The sequence below is a fragment of the Oncorhynchus kisutch genome, linkage group LG27, assembly GCF_002021735.2.
Source record: "Oncorhynchus kisutch isolate 150728-3 linkage group LG27, Okis_V2, whole genome shotgun sequence".
NCBI classification, from domain to species: Eukaryota; Metazoa; Chordata; class Actinopteri; order Salmoniformes; family Salmonidae; genus Oncorhynchus; species Oncorhynchus kisutch.
Genome location: NC_034200.2, coordinates 36,392,868 through 36,407,760, shown reverse-complemented (window position 1 = coordinate 36,407,760; position 14,893 = coordinate 36,392,868). Strand labels below are relative to the sequence as shown.

At 43.5% G+C, this 14,893-nt stretch overlaps 1 protein-coding gene and 3 non-coding genes across 4 annotated transcripts; 3 read left to right on the top strand and 1 right to left on the bottom strand.

Moving 5' to 3' along the window:
* The first annotated feature begins 376 nt into the window (after positions 1 to 376).
* On the top strand, positions 377 to 8,519 carry LOC116357793 (son of sevenless homolog 1-like). Its single transcript, XM_031806758.1, has 3 exons — positions 377 to 407; positions 7,196 to 7,308; positions 7,903 to 8,519. Exons 1-3 carry the CDS (start codon positions 377 to 379, stop codon positions 8,389 to 8,391), a joined length of 633 nt encoding a protein of 210 aa, XP_031662618.1. The 3' UTR covers positions 8,392 to 8,519.
* trnak-uuu (transfer RNA lysine (anticodon UUU)) lies at positions 1,824 to 1,896 on the bottom strand. The gene has a single exon. It is a non-coding gene; the product is annotated as a tRNA-Lys (tRNA).
* On the top strand, positions 2,703 to 2,774 carry trnaw-cca (transfer RNA tryptophan (anticodon CCA)). The gene has a single exon. It is a non-coding gene; the product is annotated as a tRNA-Trp (tRNA).
* On the top strand, positions 3,469 to 3,540 carry trnaw-cca (transfer RNA tryptophan (anticodon CCA)). The gene has a single exon. It is a non-coding gene; the product is annotated as a tRNA-Trp (tRNA).
* Positions 8,520 to 14,893: the final 6,374 nt, after the last annotated feature.

The window sequence follows — 14,893 nt, the reverse complement described above, 5'->3', positions numbered from 1 at the left end:
CAAAAACTGTTAAAATAATGTCTCTGAGTATAACAGAACTGATATGGCAGGCGAAAACATGAGGAAAATGTATCCAGGAGGTGGGATTTTTTTTAAGTGGGAAGAATTTCAATTGAATGCCTATTGAGTTTCTAATGGGTTAGGACCCAGATTGCAGTTCCTATGGCTACCACTAGATGTCAACAGTCTTTAGACATTGTTTCAGGCTTGTTTTCATACACTTAACCTGTCGGGCAGAGGCACGTGCTGATGGAGGTGGCATGTCAGATAGTTCATTTCCCCATAGAACAGGCCTCCATTCCAAATTATACAGTCATCAAAATCTGAACTAGGAATCCTCTCCAAAGATGTTAAAAGTCAAAGACCTCATGGCGCAATGGTAGCGGGTCTGACTCCAGATCAGAAGGGTGCGTTTTCAACTCACATCGTGGTCATGGTTTTTATGTGTGCAATCTCTGCCTTCTTTACTCAGTGAATCAGCACAAGTACCAATGTGGCTTTACAGTACTAATCTCGCACGGAAACGAACAAACCAATGCTGCTTTTGATGAAAATTGTCTCTCACAAAAACCTGGCACACTGCAAAATCCTAAATTAAATCATGTGATTGTCAGTCTTCGAACAGGTAGTTTAATGTATGCTTGGGGGCAGTTTTTTGACACCTGGATGCGAAACGTTCCCTAAGTAAACTGCCTGTTACTCAGGCCAAGAAACTAGGATATGCATATAAATGGTAGATTTGGATAGAACACACTCTAACGTTTCCAAAACTGTTAAAATAATGTCTCTAAGTATAACAGAACTGATATGTCAGGCGAAAACCTGAGGAAAATTTATCCAAGAGGTGGGATTTTTTTGATGTTGGTAGTTTTCAATTATATGCCTATTGAGTTTCTAATGGGTTAGGACCCAGATTTCAGTTCCTATGGCTACCACTAGATGTCAACAGTCTTTAGACATTGTTTCAGGCTTGTTTTCTGAAAAATTAAGAAGAATGAGACCTTGCTGTCAGTGGACTGAGGTAGCATGCAGTGCTGGTTTGCACGCGTGACAGAGTGCGCGCCCTTCGTTGTTTTTCATTTCGATTGAATACGCAATTGTCTGGTTGAAAATGTATCGATTATTTAGACAATTGACAACGTGAGGATTAATTATGAACATCGTTTGACATGTTTCAACAAACTTTGCCGGTACTATTAGGATGTATTCGTCTGCATGTTTTGACCTCCTTTGAGCCAGTGTATTACTGAACACAATGCGCCAACAAAACAGAGTTTTTGGGATATAAAGAGGGACTTTCTCGAACAAAACAAACATTTATTGTGGAGCTGGGACTCTTGTGACTGCAACCAGATGAAAATGTTCAAAGGTAAGTGATTCATTTTATCGCTATTTATGACTTTCGTGACTCGTCTACTTGGTTGGAATATGTTTGTATGCTTTTGTAAGTGGGGCGCTGCCCTCAGATAATCGCATGGTATGCTTTCGCAGTAAATCCTATTTGAAATGTGACAAAGCGGCTGGATTAACAAGAAATTAATATTTAAACCGATGTATAACACTTGTATTTTTGTGAATGTTTATATGGACTATTTCTGTATTTTGAATTTGGTGCTCTGCAATTTCACCGGATGTTGTCGAGGTGGGTCTCTAGCAGAACACCTGCGCCAGAGAGGTTAAACCTGGAGGTTCAGATTAAAACTCCTAAAGTCTTCAGACTAAGCTGTTTTGGCTCTGGGGGTGGATTGTCCACAGGTGAACATGTCATGGAAAATGCAAGTACAGAAAGACTGCCTACTGAAGGAAGGGGAACATTAAAGCAACACCCAAACAGGGACTTGAACCCTGGACCCTCAGATTAAAAGTCTGATGCTCTAGTGACTGAGCTATCTGGGCTCTACATTTGCTTATTTTCATACACTTAACCTGCGGGTAGAGGCACGTGCTGATGGGGGTGGCATTGTCAGATGGGTCATTTCCCCAGAGAACCAGGCCTCCATTTCAAATTATACAGTCATTGAAATCTGAACTATGGATCCTCTCCAAAGATGTTAAATGTCATAGACCTCGTGGCACAATGTGGCTTTACAGTACTAATCTCGCACGGAAACGAACAAACCAATGCTGCTATTTATGACAATTGTCTCTCACAAAAACCTGGCACACTGCAAAATCCTAAATTCAATCATGTGATTCGAACAGGTAGTTTAATGTATGCTTGGGGGCAGTTTTTTGACACCTGGATGCGAAACGTTCCCTAAGTAAACTGCCTGTTACTCAGGCCAAGAAACTAGGATATGCATATAAATGGTAGATTTGGATGGAACACACTCTAAAGTTTCAAAAACTGTTAGAATAATGTCTCTGAGTATAACAGAACTGATATGGCAGGCGAAAACATGAGGAAAATGTATCCAGGAGGTGGGATTTTTTTGATGTGGGTAGTTTTCAATTGAATGCCTATTGAGTTTCTAATGGGTTAGGACCCGGATTGCAGTTCCAATGGCTACCACTAGATGTCAACAGTCTTTAGACATTGTTTCAGGCTTGTTTTCATACACTTAACCTGTCGGGCAGAGGCACGTGCTGATGGAGGTGGCATGTCAGATAGTTCATTTCCCCATAGAACAGGCCTCCATTCCAAATTATACAGTCATCAAAATCTGAACTAGGAATCCTCTCCAAAGATGTTAAAAGTCAAAGACCTCGTGGCGCAATGGTAGCGCGTCTGACTCCAGATCAGAAGGTTGCGTGTTCAACTCACGTCGTGGTCATGGTTTTTATGTGTGCAATCTCTGCCTTCTTTACTCAGTGAATCAGCACAAGTACCAATGTGCCTTTACAGTACTAATCTCGCACGGAAACGAACAAACTAATGCTGCTTTTGATGAAAATTGTCTCTCACAAAAACCTGGCACACTGCAAAATCCTAAATTAAATCATGTGATTGTCAGTCTTCCAACAGGTAGTTTAATGTATGCTTGGGGGCAGTTTTTTGACACCTGGATGAGAAAGGTTCCCTAAGTAAACTGCCTGTTACTCAGGCCAAGAAACTAGGATATGCATATAAATGGTAGATTTGGATAGAACACACTCTAACGTTTCCAAAACTGTTAGAATAATGTCTCTGAGTATAACAGAACTGATATGGCAGGCGAAAACATGAGGAAAATGTATCCAGGAGGTGGGATTTTTTTTAAGTGGGAAGAATTTCAATTGAATGCCTATTGAGTTTCTAATGGGTTAGGACCCAGATTGCAGTTCCTATGGCTACCACTAGATGTCAACAGTCTTTAGACATTGTTTCAGGCTTGTTTTCATACACTTAACCTGTCGGGCAGAGGCACGTGCTGATGGAGGTGGCATTGTCAGATAGTTCATTTCCCCATAGAACCAGGCCTCCATTCCAAATTATACAGTCATTAAAATTTGAACTTAGAATCCTCTCCAAAGATGTTAAAAGTCAAAGACCTCGTGGCGCAATGGTAGCGCGTCTGACTCCAGATCAGAAGGTTGCGTGTTCAACTCACGTCGTGGTCATGGTTTTTATGTGTGCAATCTCTGCCTTCTTTACTCAGTGAATCAGCACAAGTACCAATGTTATCTCGCACGGAAACGAACAAACCAATGCTGCTTTTGATGAAAATTGTCTCTCACAAAAACCTGGCACACTGCAAAATCCTAAATGAAATCATGTGATTGTCAGTCTTCGAACAGGTAGTTTAATGTATGCTTTGGGGCAGTTTTTTGACACCTGGATGAGAAACGTTCCCTAAGTAAACTGCCTGTTACTCAGGCCCAGAAACTAGGATATGCATATAAATGGTAGATTTGGATGGAACACACTCTAAAGTTTCAAAAACTGTTAAAATAATGTCTCTGAGTATAACAGAACTGATATGGCAGGCGAAAACATGAGGAAAATGTATCCAGGAGGTGGGATTTTTTTTAGTGGGAAGAATTTCAATTGAATGCCTATTGAGTTTCTAATGGGTTAGTAGCAACAGCATAAAGGGGAGGGGGGGCAGGCAATGCAAGTAGTCTGGGTAGCCAATTGATTAGATGTTCAGTCATATGGCTTGGGGGAGAAAGCTGTTTAGAAGCCTCTTGCACCTAGACTTGGCGGTCGGTACCAGAGAGAACAGCCTGGCAGGAAGCTTGGCCACGGTGATATACTGGGCCGTATGCACTACCCTCTGTAGTGCCTTGCGGTCGGAGGCCGAGCAGTTGCCATACCAGGCAGTGACGCAACCCGTCAGGATGCTCTTGATGGTGCAGCTGTGTAGAACCTTATGAGTATCTGAGGACCCATGGCAAATCTTTTCAGTCTCCTGAGGGGGAATAGGTTTTGTCATGCCCTCTTCACGACTGTCTTGGTGTGTTTGGACCATATTAGTTTGTTGCTGATGTGGACGCCAAGGAACTTGAAGCCCTCAACCTGCTCCACTACAGCCCGGTCGATGAGAATGTGGGTGTGCTCGGTCCTCATTTTCCTGCAGTCCACAATCTTCTCCTTTGTCTTGATCACGTTGAAGGAGAGGTTGTTGTCGTCCTTGCACCACACGGTCAGGTCTCTGACCACCTCCATATAGGCTGTCTCGTCGTTGTCTGTGATCAGGCCCTACCACTGGCAAACTTAATGATGGTGTTGGAGTCGTGCCTGGCTGTGCAGTCATGAGTGAACAGGGAGTACAGTAGGGGACTGAGCACGCACCCTTAACTGGATGTGTTGTTAGCTACCCTTACCACCAGGGGGCGGCCCGTCGGGAAGTCCAGGATCCAGTTGCAGTGTTTAGTCCCAGAGTCCTTACCTTAGTGATGAGCTTTGAGGGCATTATGGTTTTGAACGCTGAGCTTTAGTCAATGAACAGCATTCTCACATAGGTATTCCTTTTGTCCAGGTGTGAAAGGGCACTGTGAAGTGCAATAGCGATTGCATCATCTGTGGATCTGTTGGGGATGTATGCAAATTGGAGTGGGTCAAGAGTTTCTGGTATAATGGTGTTGATGTGAGCCATGACCAGCCTTTTAAAGCACTTCATTGCTACAGACGTGAGTGCTACGGATCTGTAGTCATGTAGGCAGGTTACTTTAGTCCCTGTGCCCAAGAACACTATGGTGGTTTGCTTGAAACATGTTGGTATTACAGACACAGACAGGGAGAGCTTGAAAATGTCAGACACTTGTCAGCGCATGCTCGGAGTACACGTCCTGGTAATGATGCTCTCATGCATGTTTCAGTGTTACTTGCCTCGAAGCGAGCATAGAAGTAATTTAGCTCCTCTGGTAGGCTCGTGTCACTGGGCAGTTCTTGGCTGTGCTTCCCTTTGTAGTTTGTAATAGTTTGCAATCCCTGCCACATCCGACGTGCATCGGAGCCGGTGTAGCACGATTCAAACTTAGTCCTGTATTGACGCTTTGCCTATTTGATGGTTCGTCGGAGAGCATAGTGGGATTTCTTATAAGCTTCCGGGTTAGAGTCCCGCTCCTTGAAAGAGGCAACTCTACCCTTTAGCTCAGTGCAGGTTGGGGTATGTACGTACAGACAACGTCATCGATGGACTTATTGATGAAGCCAGTGACTGATGTGGTGTACTCCTCAATGCCATCGGAAGAATCCCGGAACATATTCCAGTCTGTGCAATCTGACCACTTTTTTATTGACTGAATCACTGGTGCTTCCTGCTTAAATTTTGCTTGTAAGCAGGAATCAGACCCTTTCCTCAGTACTTTGTTGAAGAACCTTTGGCAGCGATTACAGTCTCAAGTCTTCTTGGGTATGACACTACAAGCTTGGCACACCTGTATTTTGGGAGTTTCTCCCATTCTTCTCTGCAGATCCTTTCAAGCTCTGTCAGGTTGGGATGGGGAGTTTCGCTGCACAGCTGTTTTCAGGTGTCTCCAGAGATGTTCGATCGGGTTCAGGTCCAGGATCTGGCTGGGCCACTCAAGGACATTCAGAGACTTGTCCTGAAGCCACTCCTGCGTTGTCTTGGCTGTGTGCTTAGGGTTGTTGTCCTGTTTGAAGGTGAACCTTTACCCCAGTCTGAGCGCACAGGACTTCGTCTAGGATCTCTGTACTTTGCTCTGTTAATCTTTTACTCGATCCTAACTAGTCTTCCAGTAACTGCCACTGAAAGAAAATCCCACAGCATCATTCTGCTACCACCATGCTTCACCGTGGGATGGTGCCAGGTTTCATCCAGACATGACACTTGGCATTCAGGGCAAAGAGTTCAATCTTGGGTTCACCAGACCAGAGAATCTTGTTTCTTATTGTCTGAGAGTCTTTAGGGTGCCTTTTGACAAACTCCCAAGTGGGCTGTCATGTGCCTTTTTACTGAGGAGTGGCTTCCATCTTGCAACTCTACCATAAAGCCTGATGGTGGAGTGCTGCAGAGAGAGTTGTTCTTCAGGAAGTTCCATCTCCACGGAGGAACTTTAAAGCTCTGTCAGTGACCATCGGGTTCTTGGTCACCTCCCTGAGCAAGGCCATCTCCCCCGATTGCTCTGTTTGGCCGGGTGGCCAGCTCTGGGAAGAGTCTTGACGTTTCCAACCTTCTTCCATTTAAGAATGAGGCCACTGTGTTCTTGGGGACCTTCAATGCTGCAGAATTGTTTTGGTACCCTTTCCCAGATCTGTGCCTCGAAACAATCCTGTTTTCGCTTTGCCATTATGGGGTATTTAGTGTAGATTGAGGATTCTTTTTTTAACATTTATTTTAGAATAAGGTCTGGAATGCTTTTTGAATGCCCTGTATAGTTAGTAGCAGTTGTATGTAGTAGAACCCGTAATATTAGGCATCATTGAAGTTGGTTGATGTGATTGCTTCCTCAAACATAATACTTTAGTGTTGTCTTTGTATACTCTTCCTGAAAGAGTTTCTATTACCCATCCATTCATCATCCTCTATTCTCTTATTTCTTTTCTCCATTTTCTGTGATTTCAATGCTTGTATTTACTCCATTCTTCATGGGCCTGAATGTCTTCAGTTCGTCTCTTTCTTTGAAATGAATGTGGGATTTATAACCTAGAAAACAGTCAAGTGCCAGGCAAAAGAGAGAACCCCCAGACACTCAGTTGGCCATCCCTGAGTTGTAGAGTCCTGTATGGGATGAATTGGGTTTAAATATGTGTAATTACTGTCTTCTTGTAAGGCTTAATTTTAGGTAACCTGATTTCCTTCTTTTCCAGGGTCTTCCTCGGTTTCCTCCATGGTGAGTTTCCACAGGAACACTGAAGACACCACCGTCCCCCGCCTGTGCCCCCTCGCAGACGCCCGAATCCCCGAATCTTCCCCTTCGAAGGTGACTCTATTTTGACCTGTTTGCTACCTAAGGTTTTCTGAGACTCCCGGGTGGCGCAGTGGTCTAAGGCACTACATCTCAGTGCAAGAGGCATCACTGCAGTCCCTGGTTTGAATCCAGGCTACATCACATCCGGCCGTGATTGGGAGTCCTATAGGGCGGTACACAATTGGCCCAGCGTCGTCCGGGTTTGGCCGTCATTGCAAATAAGAATTTGTTCTTAACTGACTTGTCTAGTTAAATAAAAGTATAAAAATGCAGTTTTAAAAAATGCCTTAAAAAGAATAAAAGTAACAAATAATTCAAGCGCAGCAGTAAAATAACAATAGTGAGGCTATATACAGGGGGTACTGGTACAGAGTCGATGTGCGAGGGCACCTGTTAGTCGAATCATTAGGATGTTTCTTGATTGATTCTAGAGTTTAGATGTGGAATGCTAAATATCCAATGAAACACAACAAAGTTCCACTGTCAGTTATTTGCTAGTCATTTCTTGAGATTTTAGATTACATTTTTGAGAGTTTGTCGAGTCTTCATAACGTTTGTGCTTCTCCTTCTTTCTCCTTTTCCACCTGCTCGTCTCTCACATTCCAGATGATGTCAAAGCACTTGGACAGCCCCCCCGCCATCCCCCCACGGCAGCCCACCACCACCAAGGTCTACTCACCTCGCTACTCGCTCTCGACCGAGCGCACCTCTGTGTCGGAGCCACCTGACAGCCCACCCACCCTGCCGCCGCGGGAGCCCGTGAGAACGCCGGACGTCTTCTCCAGCTCAAACAGCCCCCTGCACCTGCAGCCACCCCCGCTGGGCCGCATCCGCAGCAGCGAACCCACGCTGAGCCAGACCTTCTTCCCACCCTCGCCGTTCAGCCCGCTCACCCGCCGCCGCCCCCAACTCCCTCACCCTCGCTGGGGCCCAGCGGCCCAGACTGCTGCAGCGACTCCGCCCTCCTCCCTCTGGGGGGTGCAGCTGGCCCCCCTGTGCCCCCTCGCCAGAGCACCAGCAGTGCCGCTGCCCAAGCTATCCCCAAGCTCCCTCCCAAAACATACAAAAGGGAGTCGGTGTCACACCCGTCCCTAGTGCATCGGGACGGCCCACCCCTACTGGAGAATGCCAACCCCTCTTAAAAATACTTGTACATGTGATATGGGGGAAATCATTAAACACTAAAGACTTTAGACTTGAACAAAACAAAATTGAATTGTGATGTGATCGACTTTAAGGAAAAAAAGGCAATGCCAGTGTAGTTTCTACCTGGAAAAATAATCATGTGCCCTTATAAAAAATACTTAAACGAATGATGATTGTCCTTTTTCATTTGTGCAGACCATTGGAGACTCCCTATAAAAACCCTTTTGGGGGGGTATCTTACTGTTGTTTGTTTTGTTGTGTGTTTGTATGTACAGTATGTTGTTTGTCATCGTCCAATGTTTATTTCATTTGGTTTATTATTTTTTTAAAGTGAATCGATTGCAGCATTTACTTGTCAATGAGCTCGGTGGCCTACACATGCACATACAGCTTGAACCATAATAAACCTTGAACCAGGACCACACAAGTCCACCGCACGCTGGAGGATGGAACGATAAAGACTGTAGACCAGTTTTGAACAGACTCCAGGAGAAATCCACAAACTTAATAGTGTTTTAACTCACTGTGTATGGGCTAAATAATCTACTAAAATGGCCCATGTTGACCAGAGAGGACTCAAGCGATCACGGTGTTGTAAACCCATTTCAACTCCCCAATAACAAATGTCTGCTGTTTAATCCACCTCACTCAGATTGAAAAAGGGACTCGGGAAATCATGTTGTTAAATGGTGTTTAAGGCTTTGTGTAGAAACTGAGTCCGAGGCAAACGTTTATTTTTTTTGTGCCAGTAGATCGACCAGAGTACCATGATTTAGGCAGGGTTGCCCAAACTTGGGCCTGGCCCCCCTGGGTGCACATTTTGGTTTTTGCCCTAGCACTACACAGCTGATTCAAATAAGCAAAGCTTGATGATGAGTTGGGTAATTGAATCAGATGTGCAGTGCGAGGGCAAGAAATTAAATGTGGGGGGCCCAGGACCGAGTTTGAGAAACCCTGATTTAAGGTACCCATCCACACCAAAGAGGTACTTTTCAAGCATTCAAGAAACACAAGAAGTGATTGTTCTTAAGTTTGTGTTAGTACTTTTATGTTCTGATTTATTTCTGCCAATGAGTATGTAAAGAAAATTACGATTGACTTCTTTAAACAAGGGAATAAAAGTGTTTCTACCACCTATAAGTCAACTATGAAACGAGTGAAGAGCTGGCTACCGTCCTGAACGCGAAGGACCTGTTAGAATAGATTTGTTTAATGATTCCTTCCTTCCACGGCGTGGTCACTGATCTGACATGACTGAAGCTGATCGGGTTATGTAGTGGAGACCTTGCTCTCTCAGTAACATCATAAAGAGTCTGAATGGAAATGTAATTGTTTACTTCAAATTTAAGCTTGAGTCTTGCCTGGATGGGGCATTTACACATTTTAAGTTTTTACATTTCTGTCATTTAGCAGACGCTCTTATCCAGAGCGATTTACAGTAGTGAGTGCATACATTTTTTTATACTTTTTCTTACCTGTCCCCTGTGGGAATCAAACCCACAACCCTGGCATTGCAAGCGCCATGCTCTACCAAATGAGCCACACGTTATAATTTCTTAACTCATGAAACCACACAGTCCTTAAAGGAAGGATGAAGGGGATACCTTTTTAAAGCATCCAAAAAGGGCCATAGCAAAATGTAGTTGAATAGTTGGGCATGAATACAGTACATTTAATCACAGGTAGACCACATTCCAGTCAAATGTTACTAACTCATTAGTGGATGGTCATACAGTAACAGTACATCTTGAATAGACCAGATTTTAATTACGAGAACAATAGCCTGTGAGTTTGGCAATAGTTTATATATAGAAAATCAAACGATTAAGTTGTTCTTTTGGTTAATTTGAACATGTACAAGTGTTCCATCTTCAGTTTATACTATGGTTTGTTCTCTAGGGTCAAAATCAAATCAAATCAAATCAAATTTATTTATATAGCCCTTCGTACATCAGCTGATATCTCAAAGTGCTGTACAGAAACCCAGCCTAAAACCCCAAACAGCAAGCAATGCAGGTGGAGAAGCACGGTGGCTAGGAAAAAACTCCCTAGAAAGGCCAATACCTAGGAAGAAACCTAGAGAGGAACCAGGCTATGTGGGGTGGCCAGTCCTCTTCTGGCTGTGCCGGGTGGAGATTATAACAGAACATGGTCAAGATGTTCAATGTTCATAAATGACCAGCATGGTCGAATAATAATAAGGCAGAACAGTTGAAACTAGAGCAGCAGCACAGTCAGGTGGAAGTTGAAACTGGAGCAGCAGCATGGCCAGGTAGACTGGGGACAGCAAGGAGTCAAAATGGGAGCTGTGAGTCACCCAAAGTGCACTGTGTATGGAATAGGGTGCCATATTTATGGACCCTGGTCAAAAGTAGTGCACTATATAGGGAATAAGGTGCCATTTGAGATGCACTCATGATGAATAACCTAAAGTAATTCATCTGGGTTTGTTGTCTTCATTGTAATAATTTGGCTATTCTCCCGGGTTCTTCCCATTGAACTAAGTTCCATAGGGCCATCCTGTCAGTTGCTTTCAAAAAAACATTATTTTTCTGGCCCATACACTATGTAATGGTTGGAGTTTGAGAGTCATAGAAACAGAATGACTAGAACGTGCATTCACATTCAAGTCACGTTCCGCGATGGGTCAACTGACGGCAATATCAGTGCACCAATATTCCATCTAGGAAAGTAATGATTACCTTTTAAGGAATTAGAAACCAGGTTGTATGTGTGTACTGTATGTATGTGATCATCTCATTCACAGTGACCTTGTGTTTACCAGCAATACTGTGAAAAAGTCTTGGCAACAGTAGGTCTCTTTAACCAACAACACATTGATGCAGTGTCCGAAATGCAATAACTGTGCCACGTTGGGAATGAACATACAGTGAGGCAAGAAAGTATTTAGTCAGCCACCAATTGTGCAAGTTCTCCCACTTAAAAAGATGAGAGGCCTGTAATTTTCATCATAGGTACACTTCAACTATGACAGACAATATTAGGGAAGAAAATCACATTGTAGTATTTTTTATGAATTTATTTGCAAATTATGGCGGAAAATAAGTATTTGGTCAATAACAAAAGTTTATCTCAATACTTTGTTATATACCCTTTATTGGCAATGACAGAGGTCAAACGTTTTTCTGTAAGTCTTCACAAGGTTTTCACACACTTGCTGGTATTTTGACCCATTCCTCCATGCAGATCTCCTCTAGAGCAGTGATGTTTTGGGGCTGTTGCTGGGCAACATGGACTTTCAACTCCCTCCAAAGATTTTCTATGGGGTTGAGATCTGGAGACTGGCTAGGCCACTCCAGAACCTTGAAATGCTTCTTACGAAGCCACTCTTCGTTGCCGGGGCGGTGTGTTTGGGATCATTGTCATGCTGAAAGACCCAGCCAGACCCAGCCATGCCCTTGCTGATGGAAGGAGGTTTTCACTCAAAATCTCATGATACATGGCCCCATTCATTCTTTCCTTTACACGGAACAGTCGTCCTGGTCCCTTTGCAGAAAAACAGCCCCAAAGCATGATGTTTCCACCCCCATGCTTCACAGTAGGTATGGTGTTCTTTGGATGCAACTCAGCATTCTTTGTCCTCCAAACACGACGAGTTGAGTTTTTACCAAAAAGTTATATTTTGGTTTCATCTGACCATATGACATTCTCCCAATCTTCTTCTGGATCATCCAAATGCTCTCTAGCAAACTTCAGACGGGCCTGGACATGTCCCCTGCTTAAGCCAGTACACGTCTGGCACTGCAGGATTTGAGTCCCTGGCGGCGTAGTGTGTTACTGATGGTAGGCTTTGTTACTTTGGTCCCAGCTCTGCAGGTCATTCACTAGGTCACCCCGTGTGGTTCTGGGATTTTTGCTCACCGTTCTTGTGATCATTTTGACCCCACGGGGTGAGATCTTGCGTGGAGCCCCAGATCGAGGGAGATTATCAGTGGTCTTGTATGTCTTCCATTTCCTAATAATTACTCCCACAGTTGATTTCTTCAAACCAAGCTGCTTACCTATTGCAGGTCTACAATTTTATTTCTGGTGTCCTTTGACAGCTCTTTGGTCTTGGCCATAGTGGAGTTTGGAGTGTGACTGTTTGAGGTTGTGGACAGGTGTCTTTTATACTGATAACAAGTTCAAACAGGTGCCATTAATACAGGTAACGAGTGGAGGACAGAGGAGCCTCTTAAAGAAGAAATTACAGGTCTGTGAGAGCCAGAAATCTTGCTTGTTTGTAGGTGACCAAATACTTATTTTCCACCATAATTTGCAAATAAATTCATTAAAAATCCTACAATGTGATTTTCTGGATTTTGTCTGTCATAGTTGAAGTGTACCTATGATGAAAATTACAGGCCTCTCTCATATTTTAAGTGGGAGAACTTACACAATTGGTGGCTGACTAAATACTTTTTTGCCCCACTGTATACTGCTGACCATGACTTCCAAGCATTTAAGTTGACTGCAGCAGTGAGATGTGCAGTCAGGTAAAATTAGATGAGTAAAATGAATTTGTTTCACTGCTATGTTGAGTTAGAATGTGAACAGAGACTCATATTTGACTCACGTTAAACTACATACACACACTTAGGTTAGAAATAGCCCATTTAGCCATTAGCTGGGGAGCTTAGAGGATATGTTCTAGGGGATCATTTGGTTGACTGTTAGAGTTGTACTGAAGGTCCTGACTCAGTGCAGCTGGTCACTTAGAGACTGGCTAATGTGTGTGATTTGAGTGTATCTGATAGTATTGGGAGTTGATAACGCAGTTTCAGGGGGAACCTTTAATCAAACGACACATCCCATGCATAGCTGGAGTCTTTCAAAGCAGTAACATCCGAGCACAACCTTCCATCGTCTTGTCCAATCAGGCTTCCTGCAACCGGGGGCTGATCCTGCCGGGAGCTCAGCAACCAACCTCAGTCCACGGCCAAGGGCTGGCCACTCATACCCTACTCCATCTACTACCACCCTTTCCAACATGTTTGTCAGATGGCGAGAAGCCTGACATGACTGACCTTGGTTTTTATTAACTTGTTTTTATCAGGTAATTATTAACTCAGTAACCTGGGGCACCATGGAAAAGTTTGGTGTTATTCGATTTCTATTTGCCAAATTAACTCAGAATATCGATTTTACAACAGCCGCTAATTAATTAATTTCCTCTACAGTCTCATTCTGAACGTGGCATAATCCGGGAATTTGCTCAAACACGAGTCCCACTAAATAAGTCTGTCCCACACCAGTTGAGTTGATTATTTATTTACTAACAAGCTAAAATGATAATATAAGATGCACATACACAAACACACAGTCTAGGCTATTGATTAGAACTTAGTACAATGAAACAGGTCCCTAGCGGGCCAACACAATATGACACGTGTTACACAAAATGGGGATTTAAAAATAGAGAGAAAAAGAGTGCACGAGAGAAAAGCACACTTGGGTACATTTGTAAACGGATTATTTTAACCCTAACCTTGCCCCGAACGGCCGCTCTTATGGGTCAGAATATAATGATGTAATTACGTGTCGAAGGTCTCTGATGGGGTATCTCTTCATGGACCGGGTTCGCCTTCTCTGATGGCATCACTTCTGTTGTTCTGATTGTCCACACGATGACAGTGTCCTTTGTCTTAATGGTCTGTTTCCTTGCCCTTGTTCTGAAAAGGGGTCTTCTGAGGACAGCCAGCCATGTAGCTCAGGGCTCCGACGTAGGAGTGAAAACAGTTTAGACACATGATTCCTTGGAGAGTGGTAACCGGGTGGTCCTGCTTGAATTCACACTCTTAGAAACAACTACTCATCCATAGCATAGATTGTTAAAAGGTTCCTTTGTCTTCAACCTCATGTTGCATTTTGAGGTTACAGCTAATCGGACCTTGGCTGCAGTTCGTGGTCATCTAGTCATAATGTTAATTCTTAACCTACATGTTTTATACCCTTGGGTCAGAAATGGGTGTTTCCGCCTCCAATTTAGACAAACTTCACATTTAATCTTTACAAAAACTTTCTCTTTGATCTGGACATTTTCCACACAACGCACATTATGCAAACATCAGGTACATATTGTGAAAACTCTTCAAATTACAATGTTTTTGTTATAACGTCATTTAACTAGTAATAACATAACAAAAACATCATTTTCATATTCCATCTATTGTCATTACCACCATTTTGGCTGTCAACACATTGTCCCAAAGTCCATTTATTGCATGTTACTGTTCTGAGGTAGGTTCTCCATAGGCCCATCATACAATCATCCAAAGTGAGAGGACAAAGGGATTTTGTTTGCTGCTTTAAGATATACAATGGGCGTGAGGTGTCATAAAAACCCCCACCTCCATAGCTCTCGATCTCTCCCCCTCTGGTGGGTGTGACAGATGTCTCTTGTAGGAGTGTGGTCCACTGTAACCTGACCCGAACAGGCCAGTCATGACAG